Source organism: Lupinus angustifolius, chromosome LG12 (assembly GCF_001865875.1).
Source record: "Lupinus angustifolius cultivar Tanjil chromosome LG12, LupAngTanjil_v1.0, whole genome shotgun sequence".
Taxonomy (NCBI): Eukaryota; Viridiplantae; Streptophyta; class Magnoliopsida; order Fabales; family Fabaceae; genus Lupinus; species Lupinus angustifolius.
In genome coordinates, this window is record NC_032020.1 from 6,533,976 (window position 1) to 6,547,512 (window position 13,537).

Genomic DNA, 13,537 nt, shown 5'->3' on the forward strand with positions numbered 1-13,537 from the left:
ATTGTCAAACAACATGTCATATTTTAATTGCAAAAAAAACAAACAATAAGTTAAACATAAAAAGTTTTCCTATATAAGTTAACAAATGATACTGGGTATATGAGTCACTGATTGGACTGGGTCAATGAGGACACTGGGTCGATGAGTCACTGGTTGGACTGGTTGACTCGGTTTGCATTACAAATTCTAAAAAATTCATAATATTAGTTAACATTGTTTAATAACTTTAAACTCCAAATTTAAAAATATTATCATATCTAATTAAATACCTAATAAATAGGATTTACTACTATGAAATGTGATAGATAAGTTGAAAACATCCTCAAACAACATATGTCATGTTTTAATTACAAAAAACAAACAATATATTAAACAATGAAAGTTTTCCTATATAAGTTAACAAATGGCAAAATAAGTATAGATAAGTTATAAATATTTGATTTTTTTAATCTAAAAATGACATTGTTTTGAATGTTTTTTTATAAAATATTTTTCGATTGACTCGGCCAACTGGTCCGACCATCCAAGTCACTAGTTTTAGGCTTAAATCGATCGAGTCGAACCAAGTCAATCCATTTTTATACAAAACAAGTTAGATGAGAGGCTCGGGCCGATCAGATGCCTGATTTCATGATTGAACTGGTCTGTCCGAGTTGAGTTTTATAACCCTAAGTATAAAAGTAAAATCAATAACTTGCATCTAGTGCTAATTGGAACCATGAACATTGATCTTTTCTAGAACATTCTTCTAATTTTTTTGGTGGACATTATAAGAAGCAACAAGGTTAAGACATAAGCAATACAACTCCAGATTCTTGTTCACTTTGCTAATTAAGATGGTGGTGAAGGTGTATGGCGCAGACTTTGCTTGCTCCAAAAGAATTATAGTATGTCTCATTGAGAAGGAAATAGGATATGAAACAGTGTTTGTTGATGGCTCTAATGGAGAGCATAAGCAACCTGAATACCTCAAGTTGCAGGTAAAATTTCTATTGCCAAAGAGTTTTTCATTCTTTATCAATTAATAGTGTTAGCTATAAGTGATCTAGAAACACCTAGAAGGGGTGTTGAATATGTGTAGTTGTTAACAATTACCGCTTCTTGAACCAAAATCCAACTGCTGGAAAACAGTCCAGTTAATCGATTAACAGCAGGGTTTAATCGATTAACTATGGCACAGAACAGAATGATCAGACAGACAATTTGCACAGTAATTAAAACAAAATTGAATAGATATAATACAGATATTATTATGCACAATTATTAAGTATATGGCAATAAACAAATATCCAACTTTTCAATTACAAATTCAATTTATAATGGCAAACATAAAGAAGATAAAGAGAGAAAGAACAGTACAAAAATGATTTTTATCCTGGTTCGTTTGCAGTCCACTGCAAACTACATCCAAGTCTCCCCTTTTGGATCAGTGAGATTTTCTTTCTTCACAATATTGAAAAATGGATACAAATACCAATTCAATTACAAGCACATGCGACGCTCCCTTCTTGAAATCTAGGATCTCTAAATCCTTGGTTTGACTCTACCCTTCGCCTCTTGAGAAAAACTTTCTCGCGAACTAGCCCCAGCCAAAATTCTTATCATCAAATCAAGACCTCCTAGCCTTGGCAAAGAACATCAATCTCTATGGTGATCTCACACCAAGAGACAAATCCAGACTACACAAAAACACGTTAAACAGCAAGGTATACTAAGCACAATAATGCTTAAAGTATGACAAGATAAAGATTCAAAGATTAACCTTTTTACTAACCACTTAAGGTCAATATTCAAATGAGTTAATCAATATCAGTATACAAATAATTTCTCTCTAACAAAATCTTATGCATGAGCATGTGAGCAAGATAAGAATGGATACAAAATTATGCAAAAACATTAAGCATATAACAGCAATTAAACCAGCATAATCTCTCTTCTCATGCATGCAACTCTCTTGCAAAATACAGTAAACACGTATGCAAAATGCTCTCTAAATAGCCCTATACAATAGAATGCAATGATCTGGGTTTCTGAATAATGTCTTGTATTTATAGCATAGAGAATAGACAGTTACATTCGTTGCAAAAACAGTTAAACAAATAAAAAGTTAAAACAGTCAAAATAGATTTCAGCTATAACACATAACCGACTAGTTAGTCGATTAAGGCTTCTCTTTAATCGATTAACGGGGCAACAGAATGACACATAATTCAGTTAAAACAGAAAACACATATTTAAAAGAGAAGCAGTTGAGTTAATCGATTAAGTTACCACGTTAATCGATTAACTGGAACATTTATGCATATGTTTCAATGGTAAACTTCTCGTATATTATGCACAATATATATATACATGTTTTACCAATTATATTATGTCTAATATACACATATAACATGTATGATAGATGGCTTAAGATAATTTAGATGGCTTAAGATACTAGCATCTAGGTTCACCTAACCTATACTCACTTACTACGGCACATATTCCAGACTACTTAGATTATAGACTCAATTTACATCCTAGTCTAGACATGACCAAATGAGCATAAGGCCTGTTGATTGTTGAGTCATCTTCAAGCTTTGTTAGAACCTTGTCTTCATCAAAACATAGGCAAAGACATGCTAGTGCTATCCTTGACACTTTGCACTTTTAATCTCCCCATTTTTAATGATGACAAACACTTCATCAAAATTCTTCAATTGTTGATGGATAAGCTTGAAGATGATTTTGCAGAATGGTTGACTAAGGTTGTTTTTCTAAGAAAAAAATTAAAGCACATTACTTCCTTGTAGGTAAGCAAAATTATGTACGGAAGCGCATTGCTTCATAATGCCCAACATCATAGCTTTCATAAACCTGTTCCTTTCTTCTTTTGATAAGTAGAACATAACAAATTAATTTAGTATTGCATATGTCATTAGTTTCTTGTATTTTTTTACAAGAGTTAAATAAATGGCTTCATTTGCGAGATCAAAAAATGTATCATCTGGGCAGCCCCTAATTAATTTCCAAAATTAATTCTTTGTGAAACCATTCATAAAGTTCTTGTATCAACAAGATATTAATCTAGTGACGTAAGACTCTATTGTATTCTTAGGAATCATATTGATCAAATGTTAGATTGTTAGAAGCAACCCTTATTAAAATGGTTAGCTATAAATATCCGAAATAGACTAGTTCAAGCAACACTTATTAATAATAATGTTTATATTAAAAAAAAGTTGTGTCATTTGTTAATGCATAATAAGAAGGATAAAATGTTGAATTTTCTTATAATTGGTGAAATACTAATTATATCTCATGATTCTTATCTATAATATAAAATAATGATACAAAGTCATAGTTGAATTCATGTTTTCAAATCTACTCATTTGATATACATTTTTTAAGAGAGTTTTGATACGATGATCTTCCTCATCCAAATTCCTGAATTACTTTTGGTGTCTTAGGAATCATAACGTTCTTTATGCATTAACTTAGTGATAACTTATTGGGTTTCCATTATCTCGTATAGGTCAATCGTTTGGTTATTCACTCATTAAACTCAAATCCTTTATCAATTTCAAAAGTCTTATCAGGAATTATGTCACTTGTTTTCTAACCAAAAATGAACAACCAATGTAATTGTATTAAATATATGTCTTGGAAATTATGAATTTCTAACATAAAATATACACTGATTTCAAATCAATCATGCAGAATCTCGTGCAATACTTAGGTACTTTGCAGAAAAGTACAAAAATCAAGGCACTGACTTGCTGGGAAAGACAATAGAAGAAAGGGGTCTTGTGGAACAGTGGCTAGAAGTTGAAGCTCAAAACATCAACCTACCAATCTTCAGCTTAGTTATGAACATTCTAATTTCCCCATTAACAGGCACTCCTTTAGACCCAAAAGTTATTGAGGAACGTGAAGAAAAGCTTGGCAAGGTGTTGGACATTTATGAGGATAGGTTGTGTAAGACCAAGTACTTGGTTGGTGATTTTTTCAGTCTTGGTGATCTTAGCCATCTTCCATTTACTCATTATTTGGAGGGTGTTTCTACCCGGCGATCCATAAGGCCCACATGCTTGGTCGCCGAGATAGGTCTCGCGTGATTGGCCCATAAGAGTTAACCTTGGAGACACTTCCTGGCATGTCGTTTGTACCTCACCAACCCACCTGCCAACACGGCAGGCAGATTACAGAACGGCTACCAAACCGGCCACAGGCTAAAAGACAAGATAGCACAAAGTACAGCCCTGGCAGGCCACCTGACACGGAAAAAGCAGCCCCCGACAATACTCTTGGTCGGCTACGTACTACACTACCTCCCACGAGCCCAAAGTCAACTCTCCCCCCTATAAATAGAAGTCTCTACCAACAGGAAGTATTCTAATCTCTCTACTCTCTAAGAATTACATACTCTATTGCTCCCTCTCCTCATATTCTCATATTCCAATATACTTCTCACCCAAGTTCATATACTGACTTGATCGTCGGAGAGCCTTTTCAAGTACCTCCACCGGCGGGTCCAGCTCTTCCACATCATCCTGCTATACTGACGTTCTTCCTCCTCTTCATCCTCTGCAACCGATCAACTACCATTCCATACCTTTGTGTTCTAGGAGAGAACATTGGCGCCGTCTGTGGGGAACTCACACCATGGTGACTACCAGAAACCGAGCTCTATCTACCAGCCAAGTTGACCCTGCCCCAAGTACCCTTCCCCCACCAAGACAACCATCCCATCAAGCCAGCCGAAGTCATCATACCATACCAAAACAACAACCAACCACCCAACACCTCCTCCAAACGCTAGAACGCCAAGAGTGGCTCATCCAGCAACAGGCCGACATAATAAAAGAATTTCACCAATCTAAGACAAACCCTGGCGATCACTCAGAGCGTCCTATTCACGAAAGTAACCGTGAAGAGTCAGCGAGCGAATCTCACCTACTATCCCAACCAATCCCACACCACTCCTACGGTGCTAGACATCCCTTTACACCTACCATTATGGCCTACCCATTACCCTCACACTTCACCCGCCCCACAAATATGGACCAATACGATGGTACGGCGGACCCCCAGGATCACCTTGACGCTTTCGAGGCTTCCATGTTATTTCACGGGGCGACCGACCCAATTATGTGCAGAGCTTTCCCCCTGACTCTTAAAAAGGCGGCTCTACAATGGTTCACTCATTTGGCTCCAAACAGCATCAACACATGGGAGACTCTAGCTTTAGCCTTCAACACAAGATTCACAGCAAGCAAAGAGCAACCCAGGTCGTCGTACACGCTGTCTGGCATTCGCCAAGGACCTAATGAATCCATCAGGGCGTATCTAGATCGGTTTAATGTCATGAAGGTAAGTACTTTGAGCCCTGAGGTCGCAGTGCACGTCCTCGTTATGGGACTTCAAGAAGGTCTCTTCCGCACAGAGCTAGCCAAGTACACTGATCTTACAATGGAAGACCTCCGCTCCAAAGCCCAACAATTCATCAATTTGGAAGAAACCCACCATATCCACACCCACCCGAGCCCCAAATACATCACCCCTCACAGGAAGCCAAACGGCCAAGACTCTACGACCACCCCCACGACCTACCCACACAACCCAAAAAGGCCAAATACTCCACCTACACCCCTTTGAATGCCAGCCACTCAAGAAATCTACAGGAGGTCCTCTCCACCCACCTCGTCCAACTTCCCCGCCCACGCCCTACCAAGCCAGGCCCACAAGACCGATCCAAATACTGCGATTATCATAGTATGTTTGGCCACCTGACCAATGATTGCACACAACTCCGTGACACCATCGAGGACCTCATCGAGGCCGGTCATTTACAGCGGTTCATCGCGGGTTTGGAACAACATCGGCGATCGCCACAGCATCATCGACCCGAGTCTTCGAAAAGGCGGTCCCCTCCTCAATTTCAGCAACGGCGCCCTACCCCACGGCCTCAAGCGAATAGGCACCATACAGACAACCGAAGGACGAGGAGCCCAGTTGACATTAACACTATTTCAGGTGGCTTTGCCGCTGGAGGCACCTCTAGGGCCGCCCAGAAGAGGTATGTGCAGGAGGTAATGCATGTCTCCGCCAGGAGCTCCCAACAGAGACAGAGCTACAGTTCAGCGCCCCCTATTACATTCGACGATCGTGATTATGAAGGTCTCGTCCGAGGGCACGATGACCCCCTCGTTATCACTGCCAAGCTCAATAACAAAAAGTTTAGCCGCCTATTCCTTGATCAGGGCAGCTCATCTGACATTATCTTCCAAGATTTGTTTGAGAAGATGGAACTCCATGACCGCGATCTCCTACCATATGATGGGCAATTGGTCGGATTTTCCGGTCAAGGAATTACCCCCAGGGGGTACGTGGAGATTTGGCTAACGATCGGCAACCACCCTTTGAGTAGGACGATCCAAACAAAATTCTTGATGGTCCAGTGTGATTCAGCGTACAACGCCATTATTGGCCGACCAACTTTAAACAGACTTAAAGCAATCGTCTCTACACCCCATCTATGCATCAAGTTCCTCTCAAGCAACCTCCAAATTTGCACAGTGAAAGGGGATCAACACTCAGCTCGCAGTTGCTACCAGATGAGCCTCCGCCCCCACTTCAGCAAACAGCACGCACCCCCTCCAAAAGACCCTGGGGCGTGCATATGGTAGAACTGGATGTCTGGGCGGACGAAGGGGATTTTTGACCACAGCCAGAGGGGGAAAAAACAACTTTGCAATTAGGCCAATCCTCAGGACAGGTGGTCTATCTTGGCAACACCCTTCCGCCAAGTCAAAGGTTGAAGCTGGAGGCATCTTTGAAGGCGAACTAGGACCTCTTCGCTTGGTCACCAGTAGACATGCCTGGTATAGATCCTTCCTTTGTCTGCCACCGGCTAACGACAAAACAGGGTGCTAAGCCGGTGGCACAGAGAAGGCGGAAAATGGGGACTGACAGGACCAAGGAGGTCGCCTTGAAGGTTGTCGAGTTGCTAGAGGTGGGTTTCATCCGCGAGATCACTTACACCACTTGGTTGGTGAATGTTGTGTTGGTAAAGAAGCCTTCTGGGAAGTGGCGGATGTGTGTGGATTACACGGATCTCAATAAGGTATGCCATAAAGACCCTTAGCCTCTTCCCAATATTGACCATTTGGTGGATAATTTTTCAGGCTATCAGTACCTATCCTTCATGGACGCATATTCCGAGTACAATCAGATTCCGATGTAGCCTCCCGACCAGGAGAAAACAACATTCATTACTGATCAGGTCGCCTACTACTACACCGTCATGCCTTTTGGGTTGAAAAATGTTGGGGCGACTTACCAGAGAATGATGAGCAAGGTTCAAAAATGCCTCTAGTTGCACATTTTCGGCGCTCAGCTGACCCTTCTCTTCCAGCAGAACAGATTTTTCAACTTCGACAGCTGCCTTTCCCGCCTCCAATTCCTGAACCCGGGTTTCCAAAGACGTCTTCTCCTCCCCCAACGCCCGCACCTGCGCAAGGAGTGCAACTTTTTCTTGCTCGACAGCTTCAACGCTGGCCTTCAATAGCACTGCAGCCTCCTCTTTCACGCGCCGAATCTCAAAATCTCGCCAATGGAGCGCTTGATCTTTAGCACGGACTGCTCCCTCAGACTCCATCACCTGGGCGGTAAGCCTAATCTTATCACTCTCAAGAAAACCCACATGGGCTGTCAGATCGGCTACCTAAGCCCCGACGACCTCACCCAACTTGACGAGCTCCTCATTTTCCGCGGAATGAAGATCAGCCATCCTCTACTTCTCCGCCTCATGTAGAGCCTGGAGTTTCGCCATCGAACTATCCGCGACCCGCAACTCCAAGACCCCATCAGTCTCCAAGTACTTGTTGATGGAGGCAATGAGGACAACACTCCCCTTCACATGCTGCAACAAGACGGGTAAGGATAACTTGTCAAAAGCCTCCTTGGTCTGGGCGTTCATGAGCGCCTGATCAATCGTTTTGGGGACAGTAACGGAGGAGAGGCGATCTTGGCTACCCCGAGAACTTTTCTTCTTGCTTGGATTGGCGGGGCGATTGATTTCCACTCCAGCTTCTTGAACAGGGGCAGGGGTCGCCGCCGTGGCAGTAGCGGCAGTCTCCTCTACCCTCGTCGCTACAGACGGAGGCGTTTCAGTAGGAGCAGCGGGAGGGACCACTTCGGTAAATGCAACAAGAGGCGGGTTATAGGCCCTTTGAACCAACTCCTGATCCACAAGGTCTTCAGGTTGCTCAGGAGGAGGCGACTTCGTAGCAAGGCGACCCCCTCTCACTGAAGATGGCTGAACAGGCGACCCACGCGTCTGACTGGGAGACCCCTCACTATGCTGAGGAACGGAGGATCCCATCTTCTGGCGTTTGGAAGCAGCAGCGTCTTTCTTGACCAAGTTGGTGGCCCTCTTCAATCGCATGCTCTTCATCAACTTCTCACTCATTTTGGACTTTAGTTCGACTGCACAAAGAAAAAATCATCAGTAAAAGGATAAGGAGATATATAAAAATCAAACAATATAGGAAATCAACGTCCGGCCAACCCACCAACAAAATCTACTAAAGCTCCACCCTCGTCGCGGATCGCAAAGCAAGGGAGAAGTCCCCCCTCATCTATCTAATAGGTAATAGCCTCGGCGGCTTTCACCTCTTCAGGAGATAAATCCTCATTCTCCACTTGAAAGCCCTTAGAAGGTCGCTGGTGGATGTCCCCATTCCACAAGAAAGGAAACCGTGGCGCGCCAGACTTGGTAAGACACCAAGAGTTGAATGCCTTCCGGTTGTTCACTCTAAAGTATCCGCTTGTCCACTTCTTCTCATTTGATGAGAATGGCATAAATAACCCCCGCCTGGGCCGAGATTGGAGACACGTCCACCCATGATGACCCTCTTTATCTTCGTCAGTGTTGGTATGATGACCGACGCGAAACATCCAGAAGAATAAATTTAGTGTGTAAGGGATGTCCGACGTCTTGCACATGATCGCGAAGGCTCGAATGAACCCCCAGGAGTTGGGGGTCAGTTGACTAGGAGCGATCCGCAAATGCTCCAAGACTTGCACGTCCCATTCCTCCAGGGGGAGGCGAAGCCCCAAGCGCCGGCAGTACGCCTCATAGAAGAAGAAGGTATACTTATCACTCTTCTCCTCGGCGAAGTTGTAACAAACCCTTTCCCCGACTTAGGGGCGCTGATCTCGAAGCCATGAAAGGATTTTTTGGCCACATGAACATTAAGGGGAGTTCCGTAGGGGAACTTGCTAGGAGTGCCAAGCAACTCCCTGTCAACCCACCAATAGCGGGAGTCCTCCCCGACCATCTCTTCAGGAACAGACAGTTGAGGGGCCTTGGCCTTATATGTCCTCGTCGTCATGAACCTTCCATCACAAGAGTCATCAGACTCAGACTCAGACTCAGAGTTGTCGCTCAAAATAGACCCATACTTGGCACGCAATGATGCCAAAAAATCGTCAGCACCTCTCCATTGGAACCCTACACCTCCATTTTTGGGAGGAGGTGGAACGATACATAACGGTTCGGGAACCTCCACCAATGCATAAGATGAGGATGGTGGTTTTTGGAAACATGGTGGAGGTCCAGGAAGGATCTCCACATCAGAATTAGACTCGTAATCACATATATAAACCATGAGGAATGAGTGTTACCTGGATTAGAGGAAGAAAGTTGGAAGAAGTTGAAAGGAAGTCGGAGGAGAATCACGAAGAAGAACATGGTGGGAGTGAAGATTGTAGAGAATACTCAAGAAGGATGGAAACAGGTAAAAGAGAAAATGCCACGAGGCGTTTTCTATTTATAAGAAAAACCTGAGCCATGGGCCCCATGGCAAGCCCAACCTCGTTCTCATCAGGACCGTAGAAAAACACTCGAGTGCAATCCAACGGAAACCCGAAAAACAAGGAAAATTCGGCGGAAATCAAAGGCCACGACAGGTAATAATGAAACGTCTCACCCCAACGAATACATTACCCAAGGTCATTAATACCTGCCACGTATTGCGAAGAACCAAAGAGACACGTCACACAAAACCCCAAACGAGAAGAACGTCTAGTTGCTGAAGTTGGATCAATTCGCCCAGTTAGGCAATCGCCAAATCGAGGAACGTTTCTAACAGTGCTCGCCCAGCGTCCTGGCGAACTCAGAACAACGCCTTTCAATCTCAGTTCACCAAATCCCGCACAGTTGGATCGCCCAGGAAGAGGTCCTTTGAGGATCATTTAAAGTCTCCCAACATGCTCGCCCAGCATCCTGGCAGACTGAGGGCAACTGTTCCACCATGAAGTAATCCAAGTCATGTGAGGATCATTTAAAGTCTCCCAACATGCTCGCCCAACATCCTGGCAGACTGAGGGCAACTGTTCCACCATGAAGTAATCCAAGTCATGTGAGGATCATTTAAAGTCTCCCAACATGCTCGCCCAACATCCTGGCAGACTGGGGGCAACTGTTCCTACCCAGCGATCCATAAGGCCCACATGCTTGGTCGCCGAGGTAGGTCTCGTGTGATTGGCCCACAAGAGTTGACCTTGGAGACACTTCCTGGCATGCCGTCTATACCTCACCAACCCACCTGCCAAAACGGCTACCAAACCAGCCACAGGCTAAAAGACAAGATAGCACAGAGTACGGCCCTGGCAGGCCGCCTGACATGGAAAAAGCAGCCCCAACAATACTCTTGGTCAGCTACGTACTACACTACCTGCCAGGAGCCCAAAGTCAACTCTCCCCCTATAAATAGAAGTCTCTATCAACAAGAAGTATTCTAATCTCTCTACTCTCTAAGCATTACTTACTCTATTGCTCCCTCTCCTCATATTCTCATATTTCAATATACTTCTCACCCAAGTTCATATACTGACTTGATCGTACGAGAACCTTTTCAGGTACCTCCACCGGCGGGTCCAGCTCTTCCACATCATCCTGCTACACTGACGTTCTTCCTCCTCTTCATCCTCTGCAACCGATCAACTACCATTCCATACCTTTGTGTTCTATGAGAGAACAGTGGGTTCAATGGGAAAAGCATATATGATTAGAGATAGGAAACATGTGAGTGCTTGGTGGGATGATATTAGTAGCAGGCTATCTTGGAAGAAGGTTGTTCAGATTTACCAATTTTCTCTTTAGTTGCTTGGTTTGTGGAAGTGATTGCAACTTTTAGTGTTTTCTTGAAAATATAATGTTGCCCATCTTGGAAGAAGGTTCTATGAAACTTGTTGAAAATAAAATGTTGCCTTTCTGTATGTTCAGGACGTGTCTCTTATGTAGTTTGCTTTTATGCTATATATTAATGAGATTGATTAATTCTAAAACAACCATAAACTTTTGTTACATATTAATTTGTTATGATTCATTTTCGAATTGGTTCTCGATATACAACGATCTAGATTTTCACCTATAGTTTTAATTAGTGTGTAAAAGGTGACTAGTGTATATATATATATATATATATATGTTAAAAACTAGGTTTGTACTTTGTAGCCTAAAACTTGCTTAACTAAATCACAGCCCAATTTGAATCGTTTATGGTGAATCATAACCCAACACCAATTGTTTATAGGGAAACTTTAGGGACCTAGCCTTACTCGCTCACCTGGTACGACCTAAAATGATCGGGTTTAGCGCCGGGTTCAAAAAATAGACTCGGTCAATATTTAGGATTGGGTAAGGACCAAGTACGACTCGTTCCATGGTCACTCACTAATCATGTTTGTATGTATTTCTAGTCAAATGTGTACAAAGTAATGACATCTTTTGGTCAAAAGTTTCATTGATTCTTTAATTTTAAAGCATATATACATGATTATTAATATAGATTTACATTATCATTTATATGTCAATTTATATATTCATAATAATAAATAATATTGAGAAGTCTTTATTAAAATGAGTGTGCATTATATTTAATCGGGTCTAAGGTCGGATCAAGTGTCGGGTCAGGTTTAAAGGCTGACCCGATCGATATTTATGGTCGAGTTAGCTTCGGATCTAGGGTCGGGTCGGAATTCAAAAAATGACTCAACCAATATTTAAGGTTGGGTAAGGACAAGCCTTAACCCATCCCAGCCCGGCTCATACTCACACCTAAGTGAAACATCATAAATGAATATTTACTAGTTAATAATTGAAACATATACATCATAAATTGGTAGAATTGAAGATAGAAGATAATCTATATATTATTACTATAGAAATTTATATATAGTCAGTATGTTATTCACTACTCATTTCTATTATTTTTTGAAAAGTTAATGATAATTAAAGATGAATAAAAGATGATGGATTGAATGTATATAAAGTTTATATGCATATTTTTTTTCTATTGAAGATAGTGTGTAATGAACATATGACTTGATAGTTACACAATTTCCATCTCTAAAAACTGACTTTATAAAAAATATTGTATGCTGAGAGCAAATAATGAAATAGTTGTTGATGTATCCTCTTAAAAAAAACGTTGGATCTAGTCCAACACAGGGAAATAATTGATACATATCAATTCCCTAAAGCAGTGAAACTTCATAAATGCCCAAGCAATATCTGAACAACAAGGATTATATATCTTAAAAAATTCATGTATTTGTATTCCAAATCAATCACATTACAATAAGTAATAATAATTTTTTATTTTTATTTTTATGATTGTTTTCTTAAGTTTACTATATAATGGAACACCAAACCTTAGAATAGATGATCTCCATTCATATCTAATATAGTTACCAATACCAGAAGCGGGAATCCTCTTATTAGTTGATGAAGTTGTCCATTGCCGTTCATGCCCATAAAGCCACGAGTTCCATTGTCAATGTGTTTGGAAAAGTTGGGAGTTAGGGAGGAGAGGAGATGACACGTTACTTATGTCCAAAAAGTGTCACTTTATATATTTTTTCAATCAATTATAATTAGAAAGTGAATGACACATGTAGTTATATACTTTTGGAATAAAAGATATATTCCTGAAGAAGAAACACTTCTTTTATCGTCAGGGTAATCATTGCAAAAAAAATATTACACAATTTATCATTATTGTTAAGGATAGAGCACAATGCGGAAGCACAGGATTGAATTAATTGAGAACAAAAGAGAAGGAAATAAAGGATAAAGAAAATAACACACAAGATTTAACGTGGAAAAACCCCTCAGTGTGAGAGGAAAAAACCCACGGGTGATCAAGAGCAAAATTTCACTATGTAAAAAAGAAGAGTACAAAAAATCCTCTTATAATGATGAGGACAAATGACAATATTTTTTCTCACAAATACTCTCTCAAATGGAACAAGAATTCTCACCAAGAATGCACTCACAATATATGTGTAAATGAAAGAGATGTTGTGTGTTGTGAAGATGATTTTGAAGCTCTCTATATGTGTCCTTTTATAGGCAAGCAAAGTCTTGGTATCTTGGATATGAAGCATTGGATGCTTGGAAACAAAGCCATAAAAGTGACACAAAATGTCTTTAGAGAGAGCCATAAAATAGTCATAAAATTCTTTTAAGGCATAGAAATGAGAGACA

The 13,537-nt window shown here is 41.3% G+C and overlaps 1 protein-coding gene across 1 annotated transcript; it reads left to right on the forward strand.

Moving 5' to 3' along the window:
* LOC109361836 (glutathione S-transferase F9-like) lies at positions 837-11,223 on the forward strand. The gene is made up of 4 exons (XM_019607371.1): positions 837-980; positions 3,515-3,521; positions 3,700-4,035; positions 11,028-11,223. Exons 1-4 carry the CDS (start codon positions 837-839, stop codon positions 11,147-11,149), a joined length of 609 nt encoding a protein of 202 aa, XP_019462916.1. The 3' UTR covers positions 11,150-11,223.